Source organism: Asterias amurensis, chromosome 4 (assembly GCF_032118995.1).
Source record: "Asterias amurensis chromosome 4, ASM3211899v1".
NCBI lineage: Eukaryota > Metazoa > Echinodermata > Asteroidea > Forcipulatida > Asteriidae > Asterias > Asterias amurensis.
The window spans coordinates 3996432-4012427 of NC_092651.1; the positions used below are offsets into that span (position 1 = coordinate 3996432).

General features: G+C 41.4%; 1 protein-coding gene across 2 annotated transcripts in view; it reads right to left on the reverse strand.

Moving 5' to 3' along the window:
* The window catches only part of LOC139935696 (stromal interaction molecule 1-like), a 63521-nt gene that overhangs the window by 10164 nt on the left and 37361 nt on the right, over nt 1-15996 (reverse strand). The window contains exons 8-13 of one of the 2 annotated variants that reach the window (XM_071930231.1): nt 13115-13282; nt 12622-12722; nt 11774-11928; nt 8667-8696; nt 2287-2409; nt 565-751 (exon numbers count right to left, since the gene is read on the reverse strand). In XM_071930231.1, coding sequence (XP_071786332.1) covers nt 565-751; nt 2287-2409; nt 8667-8696; nt 11774-11928; nt 12622-12722; nt 13115-13282 — 764 coding nt within the window. The remainder of the gene's footprint in view (nt 1-564; nt 752-2286; nt 2410-8666; nt 8697-11773; nt 11929-12621; nt 12723-13114; nt 13283-15996) is intronic. The other variant, XM_071930232.1, reaches the window with a different exon arrangement.

The window sequence follows — 15996 nt, forward strand, 5'->3', positions numbered from 1 at the left end:
AAGGGAAGCTTTCTACTATCATGATCACTCTACATGCATTGTTTTTACATTCTGGTTTTTACTCTTATACTGTTGGGAATAAAGCACTGTATACTCAGTACTTTCCCGAGCTCTGTGAAAAAAAACCACAGGCTCATGACATTTAGAAATTTTCCAGGGGTGTTATGTTAAAGGAACACACTGCCGTGGATCGAAACAAGGTGATCTTTGAAAAGCGTTTGTAACCGTTTGTTATAAAATGCATGGTTGGAAAGATGTTTTAAAGTAGAATACAATGATCCACACAAATTTGCCTTGACATTGCGTGGTTTTCCTTTTACTTTGCGAACTAACACGGTCGGCCATTTATGGGAGTAAAACATTTGACGTCCATAAATGGCCGACCGTGTTAGTCGACAAGGTACAAGGAAAACTATGCAATTTCGAGTGATACTTGTGTGGATCATTGTATTCTACTTTTAAAACATCTTTCCAACCATATGTATTTTATAACAAACGGTTACAAACGATGTTCAAAGACCAACTCGTCCGATCCAAGGCAACGTGTTCCTTTAAGACACTTACTGGTCGTTGAGATGAACGCTATTCCTTGGTGAGGGATTCCTGGCTTTAGCCGATGAGCCAGAGGAGCTTAGACTCTGTGAGGAGCCATAGCACGTGATGTTGTTGGTACTCCTTGATTTCTTCATACTCTCGATGGAAAGCGACAAAGTACTAGCAGAGTGCTGGGACTGGTTCGTCAGGGGGTTACCTGTAATGGAAAGTGGTTGTGGGTAGGAGGAAAACAATTATTTCCCATGTGAGGTACAGAGAGGTAAGTAATGCATAATAACGACAAGCAAAAAAACAAACAAGAACAACCTTTAAAGACACTGGACACTATTGGTAATTGTCAAAGATCAGTCTTCTCACTTGGTCATGTTGGTGTATTCTCAACATATGCACAAAATAACAAAGTTGTGTGCTTTCAGATGCTTGATTTCGAGACCTCAAATTCTAAATCTGAGGTCTCAACAACAAATTTGTGGAAAATTACTTCTTTCTTGAAATTACTCCACCTCGGAGGGAGCCGTTTCTCACAACGTTTTATACTATCAACAGCTCCCCATTACTTGTTACCAATTAAGGTTTTAAGCTAATAATTATTTTGAGTAATTGCAAATAGTGTCCACTGCCTTTAACGGATTCGGGTACTTTTTCAAAATTTGAACAGATTTACATTAAACTTACACGTGTAACGTGTCTGCAAGGGGTCAACCGACCCTTCCTGTGAAATATGCTTATTACATTCATGCATGCATACAGATCCTATGGTTGGCAAACTCCATAGAGATGTGCACTCAGCAGACACACAATCACGCCTGAGACACGCATCCATTTGCTGCATATGAAACAGCGCGATGTTCCCTCATTTTGCCAACCAAAATGTTGGTGCGCACAAGCTACTTGTTTGTGCAATTTACATATTGCATGGGAAGGGTCTTATCACTTTACTCAATTACTTCTTTCTCAAAAACTATGTTACTTCAGAGAGAGCCGTTTCATGCACATGTTGGAATTATAGCAAGTGAGAATACTGGTCTTTAAAAATGACCAAGCGTGTCCAGGGCCTTTTAATAGTGAGAGTGTCACAGTCTGTGCGTGTGGCACAGTCCACAGTCTGTGCGTGTGGCACAGTCCACAGTCTGTGCGTGTGGCACAGTCCACAGTCTGTGGGTGTCGCACAGTCCACAGTCTGTGCGTGTGGCACAGTCCACAGTCTGTGGGTGTCGCACAGTCAACAGTCTGTGCGTAGTGCACAGTCCACAGTCTGTGCGTGTGGCACAGTCCACAGTCTGTGCGTGTGGCACAGTCCACAGTCTGTGCGTGTGGCACAGTCCACAGTCTGTGCGTGTGGCACAGTCCACAGTCTGTGCGTGTGGCACAGTCCACAGTCTGTGCGTGTGGCACAGTCCACAGTCTGTGCGTGTGGCACAGTCCACAGTCTGTGCGTGTGGCACAGTCCACAGTCTGTGCGTGTGGCACAGTCCACAGTCTGTGCGTGTGGCACAGTCCACAGTCTGTGCGTGTGGCACAGTCCACAGTCTGTGCGTGTGGCACAGTCCACAGTCTGTGCGTGTGGCACAGTCCACAGTCTGTGCGTGTGGCACAGTCCACAGTCTGTGCGTGTGGCACAGTCCACAGTCTGTGCGTGTGGCACAGTCCACAGTCTGTGCATGTGGCGTGCGTGTGGCACAGTCTGTGCGTGTGGAGTGTCTACAAGGGCTCATTTTACTTAATACTCACTTGTGACTGTTGCATTGTATGTGGGTGGAGGTGGCATATCCTCATCACATTCATCCAGACCCATAGATGCATTGGCTTCTACATGGGCAGTGCTACCCACCACCATAGCTGTGCCGATAGAACCTGTATGGATACAACACATAAAGAAACGTTAATCAAAAGTAAGACCTACATGTAGTATGCATAGTCTAGAAGGTACAAACTCACAATACTGGGCCCAGATCCATAAAGCTGCTCAAGCAGGGAAGTATACTTAGCACCTTTCTGCTTAGCTAAAACAACCAGGACACCAGTCACAGATTGTACATGTGACATGGTACTTTGGCTGCTAACCTTATTCTGGCAATCATAATTTAGTTGTGCTAAGCAACTATTTGTGCTTCAGCAGCTCTATGAAGTTAAGCCCTGCTTGTACTAATAAGCATTAACCCTAAACGAATTCATGCTAAATGCGTTACCCCCATAATGCAGTCACCTACTCACTGCATAAAGATCACACAAATTTACATAGATAAAGTAGAGTCTGAAATATTGAATTTCGAAAGCAATCCACTGATTGCAAATAATGTATGCCGCATAGTGCGGTCTTCTGGGCTCAACTTCTGCCAGCAGAAACAGCTTACCGCCAAAAATTCCTAGTTAACGTCGTTTTGAATGTTACCACGCTTGTGTTTTGCTTAGCACAGAAAACTGCTGAGCAGTATTTTCCTGCTTAACAGCTTTGTGAAATTGGGCCACATTATGACAGCCCAGGGGTCGATTTCACAAAGCATTAAAATCCATCGAAGACAAATTGTCAGTATTGCTGTACCATAGTGATTTGTATTGTGACATCACACTTCACATAGCAACTACAGTTGATTAGCAGTTACGATCAATTTTAGATCTTTGTGAAATCAGCCCCTGGTAACCCAGTGTATATAATGAGGTGTCAAATGTACATTGCACTGTGCATGACAACAGTTATCTTGAGTTGAAGGACGAACGTCAAATGAATATTTGCTAAAATACTGTAAAGTTGCATGGTAAACATTTGGGTCCTAATGGTACACACATTGACGAGTGTATAAACTTTATATTGGAACTGACTATACGCCTCTCTTAATACTTATGCATGACGTCATAATTCTTACCCAAAATGAGGCTATGGGCGCACGCTCCCCATCACTTGCAGTGGCTGCGCCCATCGCCTCGTTTTGAGTTAGCATTGTGACATACATCATGCATAAATATGAAAAGAGGCGTATAGTATGCCTGTTGACTGGTTTTGTCGTAACTTTAAAAAAAAGTTGGATTCTTCAAAACTAGTATTTCAACAATACAAAAAAGACACAAAGGAAAATTGTAAATGGCTACATGTGTAATTATGCTGTGGAACCCTGTGATCAGGTGATGCATGTTCATGGATGTCTGATGGTGTGTTTGACCATGTTGACCTTCGATGGAATGACACTCCACCATGTCCACACTGTCAGGGCCCAATTTCATCAAGCCTGTAAGCACAATAGTTTGCTTAGCATGAAATTTCTTCCTTGATAAAAACAGGATTACCAACCAAGTTTTCATTTGTTGCATATTGCTTGTTACTGGTATTCAGCTGTTGTTTGCTTATCCTAAAAATCACGTGGTAATTCTGTTTTTAATAAGGGTAAAATTTCATGCTAAGCAAATGTTTGTGCTTAGCAGCTCTATGAAATTGGCCCCTGATGGTGTGTTTGACCATGTTGACCTTCGATGCAACAGCATTTTTCTCTGTGAGGACTGCTGCAGTACCCATGACCCAATTTCAAGGCTTTGCTTACCATTAGCAAATCACCGGCACTTGCGGCAGCAGGGAATTCTATGCCTTTGCCTGGCGTATTTCACAAGACAGCAGGGAATTTTGGCTCGTGCGCAAACATGTACACATTTTACATTACTATACGCAGAAATTGGCATAGTGAACAGAGAATGGTGATGGCAAGTGCAGAATTCAGCAATAAGCAAAGCCATGACATCGGGCCAAGATTTCATTTGTGTCAAATTTTACATACGCGCATGTACATACATGTACATATTTTACATTACTATACACAGAAATTTGCACAGTGAGCACAGAATGGTGATGGCAAGCGCAGAATTCAGCAATAAGCAAGGCCCTGACATCGGGCCAAAATTTCAATTGTGTCAAATTTCACGTACACGCGTGTACATACATATTTTACATTACTTTACGCAAAAAATTACATAGTGAGCGGAGAATAGTGATGGCAAGTGCAGAATACATGTCCCAGCTCTAGTCAGTGTATATCATGTTTGTTAGCATGAACTTGTACTACTGCGGTTTCGCCTGTTAGTGCATAAATGATCCCGTGAGAGATGGAAAGTCTGTCTGACATCTTGGTAGTTTGAGCAAAAGTGACATCATTAGTACAGCGTGTTATTGATGGGACACATGGGAGAGGAAAAAGCGTCAATTGTCACAGCTTGACATACAAATTATTATTCATCCCCAATGCAAAACAAAAAAAATTAAACCGATGCAGTACCCGTTGCTAAGAAATCAAACTGCCTCTAGCCATTATAAAAAAGCTCAGTGGTAGAGAAGTGATAAGACATCTGCTCGAGCAATCCCACACGAGAGATTTGCCTGAGGATTTTGTTCACAGAACTCGGGAAAATACCGAGTATGAAATGCTCCGAGTCAAACATTTTACTCCCATAAATGACCGACCGTGTTAGTCGACGAGGTAAAAGGAAAACCACGCAATTTCGATGCAAATTTGTGTGGAACAGTGTATTCTACTTTTAAAACCTCTTTCTAACCACATTTGATAACAAACGGTGACAGACGATTTTTGTATAGACCAACTCGTCCGATCCAAGGCAAAACGTTCCTTTAAATGTGGGTTCAAATCCCGGTCGTGACACTTGAACCCTTGAGCAAGAGAAAGTTGTGATGGTACTGCTTTCTACTCTACTAGCCAGGCTCCTGGTGGATGATGCACAGGCCTACTACAGACTGTGAAGGAAGTAATACTATTTCAGCCCCAGGAGAAGGTGGCAACATGGTCCTGATGACAGTATACAATTGTTGCACCCTGTGACGGGGTCCATGGCGTTTTTGTACACCCGAGGGGAAAAATGGCACATGAGGCAAAGCCGAGGGTGCCATTTCCCCTGTGTACAAAACGCCATGGACCCCAAATCGCAGCATGCAACAATTGTTTCATTATACCTTGGTTACATGATTATTCCTCTTTTCAAAGTTATATTGTCATATTCAAACATTATTTATAGTATAGTTTAATAAGCAGACGAACAGTTGTTCAATAAGAAAACAATGCTTCACTGTTCCCTCGAACCCGCGGACGTTTCGTACTAAGTGCTGGAAATCCACCAACGCTGGGAACGATCAAGGTAATGTTAACCGGCTAACATCACTCGTGCTATCCGCCGCGCTGTGCAGCCATGGTACATGCATATTTGTTGCACAGCATTGTTTCTCGACCAATCAAACTTCACAGTTTGTTACCGAGGTATAACAACTGATTTTGGTCAACGACCCAAATCAGTTAAGAGCAGCCCTCGTCTCCTGCCTTTGTAATGATAGGCGAAATCTCATAGGAAAAAACCCAACCCCAGAACGTTTACGTGCAAAGTATTTGAAAAGACCATGTCACCAAATCCACGTTCACCGTGTACACCATATTTTTGTGTGCAAATTATACACCACAGAAGTATGAGAAAAAAATGTGATATACAGGTTAATGTACCAATGACTACTTGAACCAGTAATGTCCGATGTTTATAAGCCAGTAGTGTGTAACTAGAGAGGGTGTTTGAAGAAAACTGACAACAGAGAGCGTGCTTAAAGGAACACGTTGCCTTGGATCGGACGAGTTGGTCTATAAAAAGCGTTTGTTACCGTTTGTTGTAAAAGGAAAACCGTGCAGTTTCGAGGCATGTTTGTGTGAATCATTGTGTTCAACTTTTACATCTTTCTACCCATATGCATTTTATAACAAACGGTTACAAACACTTTTCAAAGACCAACTCGACTGATCCAAGGCAACGTGTTCCTTTAAGATCTGGAACATATAGCTGTGCTTGCGTGCCCCTCAAAAGCTTGCAATATTATTAACCTGTTTAGGGGTCGATTTCACAAAGATAGTCCTAAATTATGACTAGTCCTAGGACTCTTTAGGAGTTACGTGTATAGTTCTACTCGTCCTAACTCGAAATCCGCCCCATTGCAAACATTGTTGACTCAAGTCGCTAACTTGACTGGGGGAAAAATTACTTGTGACTTGACTTTACGAAGTATGACTTGAGACGTGATTTGACTTGCACATAAGCGACTTGAGATGAAATTTGACTTGAATAAATTTAATTTAGGACAATGCAATTATTGTTTAAAATAAATGTGTCCAAATCGGGACGAAAAGTTTTTTTTTTTTTTTATGATTTGCAAGGACCCATTCAGTATTTTACTGGGCATAATATACACACATTTCAATATAGATTTATATAACAATATGCTTTGGGATTCTTCTTCGTTCATTTCATGCATTTCATTTTCAAGCATGCTTCTGATTAGCTGAGGAACAAAAATACAGACTGGTAGCCTTTAAACAAGGCTTGTGTTAATAAAGCCAAGGTCCATTCGCATTGATTGTCACTACACACTGGATCCAGGTCATTTATTATCATAGCAAACAATTCATTTGGGCCAAGATGCATTTTAATCAGTATGAAGGTCAGACAAACCTAGTTGTTGGGACAATTTAGAACGGGAATGCATTTGGGTTTTTTTTGTGCTGATTTTAAAGGAACACGTTGCCTTGGATCGGTCGAGTTGGTCTTTGAAAAGTGTTTGTAACCATTTGTTAAAAAATGCATATGGTTAAAAAAATGATTTGAAAGTAGAATACAATGATCCACACAAATTTGCCTCGAAATTGCGTGGTTTTCTTTTTACTTTGCAAACTAACATGGTTGGCCATTTATGGGAGTCAAAAATTTGACTCTCATAAATGGCCGACCGTGTTAGTCGAAGAGGTAAAAGGAAAACCATGCAATTTCGCGTGATACTTGTGTGGATCATTATATTATATTTTTAAAATATCTTTCTAATCACGATGCATTTCATAACAAACGGTTACAAACGCTTTTCAAAGACCAACTCGACCGATCCAAGGCAACGTGTTCCTTTAAACTTATTTTTATAGCTTGTTGTTTTTTTCTGTTTATCTACATTTGAAATATTTCTCTGTATTAGCGCCAATGCTATACAAATTTTAACTATTATTATTATAATTATTATTTTACTAAACTAAAGGGATGAGTACATTACGTTCATTCCAATCATCCACAGTAGCAATCCATGGTTACTCTAGTCTTTTGTCAAGGCTTTCGTGGCTTGGACAGCTTCATAAAACCGCTATAATCTTATAAACAACTGGAAGGGGAGACCACACACTGAGTGGTGCAGCACGAGGGCCTTTTACAACTCAATTGCGGTTTCTTATGTTTATGTTTATAAATCTCGACTTTTGCTACCAAGTCGATAGCAAATGTCCACACCAATCAGAAGCAATGGGGGTCAGCGTGTCATCATACATTAATTTATCCACCTTCTTCGGATTAATTTACAAAACGTTTTGGGGAAAGTCTGCATTTTGATTAGTTTATCATTCAGCACTTTGCGCACAACTTATGAATAATACTTGTTTCATTCTCTATGAACAACTCGTAAAAAAAAATATGCAAACAGGTCATTAAATCAATACAGTCATTCGAGGGGTTGAAATTAGCACAAATTAACCCACTACCAATAGACTTGTGGATTTCTTGTGTTTTAATTTCAACTCCTGCATTCAATGCAATAAATAAACACCCTGGCATCCTCTTCCTCAAACTGAAATGGAAATGGTCTAGGCCCAATTTCTTAGCGCTGCTTAGCGGCCGATTTTGTGCTTACTGTGCGAATTCCTAGAGCTGCTAACCGTAAGCACACAAAAAAGCTTACAACTGTACTTCATCAAAAAAGATGACGTCACAATGCAAATCCATGGTAAATGCGCAATATGGTCGCCCAATTTTTCTGCTTACCTGTGAAATACGCTTGCACCTTAGCAAATTTTTCTAATACAGTAAGCACAAACATGTGCTGACCGTTAAGCAGCGCTATGAAATTGGGTCCTATCATGATTCAATATGATAAACATGACAACAGACAAGAGTTATAAAAACCAAATCTACAAAATAACATATAAAAAGAAGACGGGGGGGAAAAAAGGGGAGGAAATGACCAAAAAGGGTGATTAGAGGTTAGAACGTAATGTCAGCAATAGGTGGTAGCAGGAGATGGTGCAAAACAGACAAATGAAATGCCATACCTCCTAACGCCAGGGCACTCCTCACTGATTCTGTGGCGGTCAATAAGTGTACATAAAAAGCAGGTTGTGATGACAGTATTAGGCCGTGTCCAAAAAGGCGACTTCGGCTACGGCTACAGCTAGATTGCCAGCTAGTCTGCCTATCTTCAACACTGGCAGATGTACTGATCTAACCATAGCCGTAGCTGTAGCCGAAGTTGCCATGTCGGACACAGCTTAACACTATACGGGCTTGTGATGGATCTGCATGGACACTATAAGGGTATCCAGCCCAACGAAGGCGATTGCCTCAGTGCCCACTGGTCATTGCCCTGGCAATGTGCCCTTGAAATGCTCCAGTAGAAACTTACTATTCCCTTATATACAGTAGGTGCCCTTTACCAAGGAGAAAATGCCTTGGTGCCCTTGCCCTTTCAGGCATGCATGATGATTCCTGCAGAGTGCCTTGGTGACAGGGGGGGAGGGGGCTCAAATTTTACACCGGATTGCAGGCCTAGATGGCAGTAACTTTAGTGTCGGGCCAATTCGACAAGTTCGGTGGTCTTGTTGTTTTTTTTTGTTTTTTTTACTAAATAATGCAAAAAGGTAAACAGTAGCCCTAGAGTTGGGCTATACGATCCCAGGCTTGGTTTTCCAAAAGTAGTTAGGTCTGTTGTACTTTTTTTCTAATAAAAAACACAATGTCCATAGATTTACATTAAACTTACACAGTTTGAAGATAATGATAATAGAAAGCTTCCCTTAAAATATTACTACATGTAACTGAGGTGCTGTAGTTTTTGAGAAATTAGTAAAACAATGTCATGAAAATAATTTTTGTCTCAGTTTTAGTATGCAAAAACATATTAACCAGTTATGGTATGTTATGATATAATATCATAACTGGTTAATACGTTTTTACATGCTAAAATAAATTTTGTCTCACCGAGATGAAAATTATTTTGTGACTTGTTTTACTCATTTCTCAAAAGCTACACCACCTCGGTAAAAAATATTTGAAGGGGAGCTTTCTACTATCATTATCTTCAAACCGTGTAAGTTTAATGTAAAATCTGTGGATATTTTGAAAAAGTACCTGAATGCTTTAAACCATAGTGGATATGGTGGATGTCCGTTGGTCATGGAGCAGTGTTTAGTGTAAACAAAGTCCCCACAATAACATATGAAGTGTATGGGGAGTGCTCAGGGTCATTTGTGTGATGTGCCGGAAAAACACTCAGGTGCAAAAACATCTGGAGGCCAAAAAATGTGCCACCTTCAAGGCTCTGACCCAGAGTCCCAGACCAATCTCCACAAGGAGCATTAAATTGTGCTGCTCCAAGTGGAATGAGGTCTAGTCACAAGACCTTGGGCATCAACATGAACAAATAATGTCTGATGTTCAATCAATAACCAATTCCATTCTGTTGTGTTTATCGTCGGGGGAAAACATTAAGATCACATTGGAGAATTCTTTCACACGAAAATCAGGCAGTAGTTGATTATTAAAGGAACACGTTGCCTTGGACCAGACGAGTTGGTCTATAAAAAGCGTTTGAACTCGTTTGTTATGAAATGCATATGGTTAAAAAGATGTTTCAAAAGTAGAATATTTCGACTCCCATAAATGGCCGACCGTGTTAGTCGACGAGGTAAAAAAGAAAACAACCAATTTTGAGGCATGCATGTATTTGTGTAGATCATTGTATTCTACTTTTACAACATCTTTCTATCCATATGCATTTTATAACAAACGGTTACAGAATGCTTTTCAAAGACCAACTTGACCGATCCGAGGCAACGTGTTCCTATAAAAAGAGGAAACTAATGGTGAATAGCATTTGAAGTACTTCACTATGTAGATGTGTGGTTTAGCCTTCTTAATATTAGAAAGAAAAATTTGAGAAATGTTTACAGAAAACATGACTTTGCATTATTGCTGATTGATACCTACAGACAAGCAATGACTAAAACTAATAAGCAAAAACAAACAAACAAACAAACAAACACACAAACAGCAGACTGACAAAGACACGTCAAAAACAAAACCAAGACGGAAGATAACAATTCAAGTTGTACTTAGAAGAAGCACATTGAGGATAACCCAAATCATGTAGAGTACTCCACCAAAAGTCACCAACATTCTTGCAATGTCATCATTTTTGTGATCACCTAAATATTAGCTACACACCAGTGTTTGTGCAGCAACTCAAAAAAACACTAATCCAATGTAACCCTTTATCTTTTTCCAAATAGACCAGTCCATTAAAGATATGGACACTATTGGTAATTGTCAAAGACCAGTCTTCTCACTTGGTGTATCTCCACATATGCATAAAAAAACAAACCTGTGAAAATTTGAGCTTGATTGAGTTGCGAAATAACTATGAAAGAAAAAAAACACCCTTATCACACGAAGTTGTGTGCTTTCAGATGCTTGATTTCGAGACCTCAAATTCTAAACTTGAGGTCTCGAAATCAAACTCATGGAAAATTACTTCTTTCTCGAAAACTACATCATTTCAGAGGGAGCCGTTTCTCACAATGTTTTATACTATCAACCTCTCCCCATTACTCGTTACCAAGTAAGTTTTTATGCTAATAATTATTTTGAGTAATTACCAATAGTGTCCACTGCCTTTAAGCTCCGCCCCATTGCGTATTGACCAATCACAACCCATTGCACAACCAATAGTCAGACACTATCTGGCGTTGGAGAGGCTCACGTGTTCTTGCTCACACGTGCGCCGTGGGCGGAACCTAATGAATGTCTGTATTGGCAGTACATGACCGTGTATTTTTGTGTACTTTCAGACAAATGTTTACTTTTAAAATGCAACAGGCCTGGAATTTTATCTTGGAGAGGGCGAGGCCGTTTTCATTTTGCTAGCGGTAGTAGACGTAATGGTCCTTTTTTGCAGCTCTGATCATGCAGGCACATGCTCAATATATTGGTCTGAGTACGCGCACTACTGGCGAGAACCTTGAAGGACCGTCCAAAAGTCTCCTGTTAGATGATCACCAAAATGATGGCAAGCAGTCGATGTCGAACGATTTTGGATATCTTTTTTTTTAAAACATAACAAATTTCATCAACAACGATGACATAAATTGACAGAGAAACTCACTTGTGGATGAAGCTTCCGATATTGTGACGCCTAACGTTGATACTAAATAATGGATGCCAGGGTTATTGACAATCTGACAATCACATAGCGTTTCTACCATCGCCCAGCGATGTAGTCGCTCCTTGAGCTCCGTTGTGACTTCCGATAAGGCAGATCTGTAAGGGCAAAAGTAGAAATCAAGTTATAGTAAAAATAAATTGATTTGATTTGATTGATTTGTCATGACAAATAGTGAGCGCTTTGAAATGTGAAAAAGCAATATTACAATATTATAATACTAGTATTGAGTTTTGGTGTTAAAAAAAACAACATGAGAAAATAGAATTAGCTGATTGCAAACTACTTACCAACCAAAAGGACCTGTGGTATAAATGCAACAAAAAGTTAATAGTCTGAAGTTTCGAACCTAGCAGAGTCTTTCTCAATGGCTCTGCTAGTGCTAGGGTCGAAACGTCAGGCCATTAACTGGTGGTCGATATTAACTGGAACCCATGCAATCAACCTCTAGTCGACAAATACATAGACCGATCCATTAGACTCCGCCAACAACGCATGTGTGGGCAAGAACATGTGAACCTCTCTAATGCCATTCTGCAGAACTCTGCCGCGCGCGCCAAGCATACGTGCGCCAAGCATACGCGCACGCATGTCAGACTTTTTTTTGTCGGACTGTCCGTGGCCCAATGGGTTGTAATTGGTCAATACGCAATGGGGCGGAGCTAAATAGATCGGTCCAGAACAGCGGATAAGAACAACGGACTCAAGTTCTGGTGTTTCTGATCAGCAGAGTGTGGGTTCGAGTCCTGGTCATGGCAATTGGGTCATGACAAATTTACGTGTACATGTACCTTGCATTGATTATTCTTGTATCGACATCATCCAGTACATTGCCATGAGCAAGCCGAAAAGATCCCATAAATGTACCTCTCCTTTTTCTTATCTTTTCCACCTACACAGCAATAAAACGCACAAAGAAAGAGAGCGTGAAAAACACAAAGATTGGACAAATTTATGAAGCAAAATATTAATCACTTTCTTTACAAATGGGTGGAAGTATTCAAAAAGTGGACGATTTAACTACTACCTTGGCGGGAGGGAAGAAATCGGCCGGGATTATTACCTTCGCTTTAGTGGATCGAGGGGACTTCTCTTTATAAACTTTACTACCAAGGAGGTCTAAATTAGTCTCAACTTTTGATTAGCTTGCTCTAGTCTTCGTCAATTTAGTGGATGTTACCAGGGGTAATAATTACTTTGGGACACCCTTCATGAATGAAAAAGCGCTATATAAAAACTTAATATTGTTATTATTATTAATTTTTGTATTCATATTCCACTCACCACATCTTTGGCTTCTCGGAGCTGTTTATCAGCAGCAGACCTCTTGAAGGCGTAGTATTTCTTTTCTATTTCATATGTGAGCTGTAACCATTGCTGTAAGACGACTGGTGGGCGCCAGATACTTCCTGAGTCTAGCTGCCTCTCTGCCTCTTGTAGGGCATTTCGTAACTAAGTGAGGAAAGGTCAAGATGTTGACAGGTTACATATTCAAATAGGATTGTAAAGGAACAGACGGAAGTCAAGAAAAGGTCAAGATGCTGGCAGTTTACATATTCAAATAAGATTGTACAGGAACACAGGCCTGTTTGCTTCATTTTTGAAAGGGCAAGGGCACCAAGGCATTTTCTCCTTGGTAAAGGGCACCCAATGAATAAATTGTAAATTTCTACTGGAGCATTTCAAGGGCTCCAAGGCAATGACCAGGGGGGCATCGATGCAATCGCCTTTGTTACCTCCATGAAGCATCAGGACTGGGAACAGAAGTCAGAACAATTCAATCCAGGCCTTTCCTTAAGGAGAGGTTTCTCCCAATGCACAATCTAGCGTATTTTTTCCCCCACCACAGAAGTGTGGGATGAGTCTATGAATGATAACTACCCTAATAGAGACAACTTTTGCATTTTTCATAGCCGGCAGGCTAATTCACTAGACAAGAGGGCACCATCTCGCGCTCATCAGCCAATTTACGCCCTTCTTTGTACATGGTACACGCGAGGGTTATTTTTTCACGCTCTCGCACAGCTTGAGATTTTGTGCTGTCGCTTTCCTGATAATGGTTTCATTAAGATTTACAACCAGTCCCATTTGCACAGTTCTTCAGTCATTTTTGAGTGACATTGTGTGCGTTTTTGGAAGAGTTTGAGCCAAATTTAGTTAAAAATGGATCCCGCACACGAGAAGATCAAAGAATTATTTTCAGTACCCACAAAAGGATGTGAAGACTTTTTTACGGTCCCCACTATACCATCTACCGCTAAAGACAAGCCTTCCAGCTATGGCGATAAAACCTTGACTAAGGCGATCTTCGATCTTCACTGACAAAGACAAAGTCTGACTGGAAGAACACATGAAGAAAATTGATGAGGCGGCTCGCATCTTCTGATGCTGTCAGAGTATATTGTCTGCGCCTGTGAAGAGGGTGCATCCACCTCAGCGGACATGCTGGCTATAGCCTTTCGCTGCCTAAAAGAGGGCTTCAGGATGTCCCTGGAACAGTTAACTCGGATCTCCCTCAAGACTACATGATCACGGAGGACAAACATCCTCGAGACGTTGTACATCCCCTACTACGGAGCAAAGAAGAAATTGGAAAACATTTCTCTTTAGGGGAGTGACCTCTTTGAGGGACAATTTCAAGAGATCCTTAAGTTCTTGGAAGAGTTTGACACAAATTTGGATCCTGCATGAATGGATCCCGCAAGGGTGAAGATCAAAACAAATACTTTCAGTCCCTACAAAAGGACTGTGAAGACTTTTTTTACAGTCCCCAGTATACCATCTACTGCTAAAGACAAGCTCTCACAGTGATGGTGGTAACGCCTCAACTAAGGCGATCTTCACTGACAAGAACAAAGCCGACTGGAAGAGCAGATGAAGATACTTGATGAGGCGGCTCGCATCTTCTGATGCTGTCAGAGTATATTGTCTGCGCCTGTGAAGAGGGTGCATCCACCCCAGCGGACATGCTGGCTATAGCCTTTCGCTGCCTAGAAGAGGGCTTCAGGATGTCCCTGGAACAGTTAACTTGGATCTCGCTCAAGACTACAGGATCCCAAAGGACAAACATCCTCGAGACACTGTACATCCCCTACGACGGAGCAAAGAAGAAATTGGAAAACAGTTCTCTTTAGGGGAGTGACCTCTTTGGGGGACAATTTCAAGAGATCCTTAAGTTCTTGGAAGAGTTTGAGACAAATTTGGATCCTGCAGGAATGAATCCCGCAAGGGTGAAGATCAAAACAAATATTTTCAGTCCCCACAAAAGGACTGTGAAGACTCTTTTACAGTCCCCACTATACCATCTACTGCTAAAGAAAAGCTCTCCAACGATAGTGGTAACGCCTCAACTAAGGCGATCTTTGCTGACAAGAGCAAAGCCCGACTGGAAGCACAGATGAAGAAGATTGATGAGGTGGCTCGTTTTGGCGAAAAAGGCAAAGCCTTTCTACTACTGCTGTCAGAGTATATTGTCTGCGCCTGTGAAGAGGGCGCAACCACCCCCGTGGACATGTTGATTATAGCTTTTCTAATGCTAAAGAAAAGCTCTCCAGCGATGGTGGTGAAGCCACGACTAAGGTGATCTTCGCTGACAAAGGCAAAGCTCGACTGGAAGAACAGATGAAGAAGATTGACGAGGCGGCTCGTTTTGGCGCCAAAGGCAAAGCCTTTCTTCTGCTGCTGTCAGAGTATATAGTCTGCGCCTGTAAAGAGGGTGCATCCATCTCAGCGGACATGCTGGCTATAACTTATCGCTGCTTAGAAGAGGGCCTCAGGATGTCCCTGGAACAATTCACTCGGATCTCGCTCCAGACTACAGGATCCCGAAGGACAAACGTCCTCGAGACGTTGTATATCCCCTACGACGAGGCTAAGAAGAAATTGGAAGACATTTCTCTCCTTGGGAATGACCAAGAGATCCTAAAGGCAGAGGCCAAACGCCTGAAAACCGCAGACAAAATAAACCTGAGGAAACCACCGGCTCTGAAGGCTAAGTTTCTAGGGAAGAAGACCAACAAGGTCGGCTTTCCCGAAGAACATTGTATATCCCCTATGACGAGGCTAAGAAGAAATTGGAGGACATTTCTCTCCTTGGGAAAGACCAAGAGATCCTAAAGGCAGAGGCCAAACGCCCAAAGACCGCAGACAAAATAAACCTGAGTAAA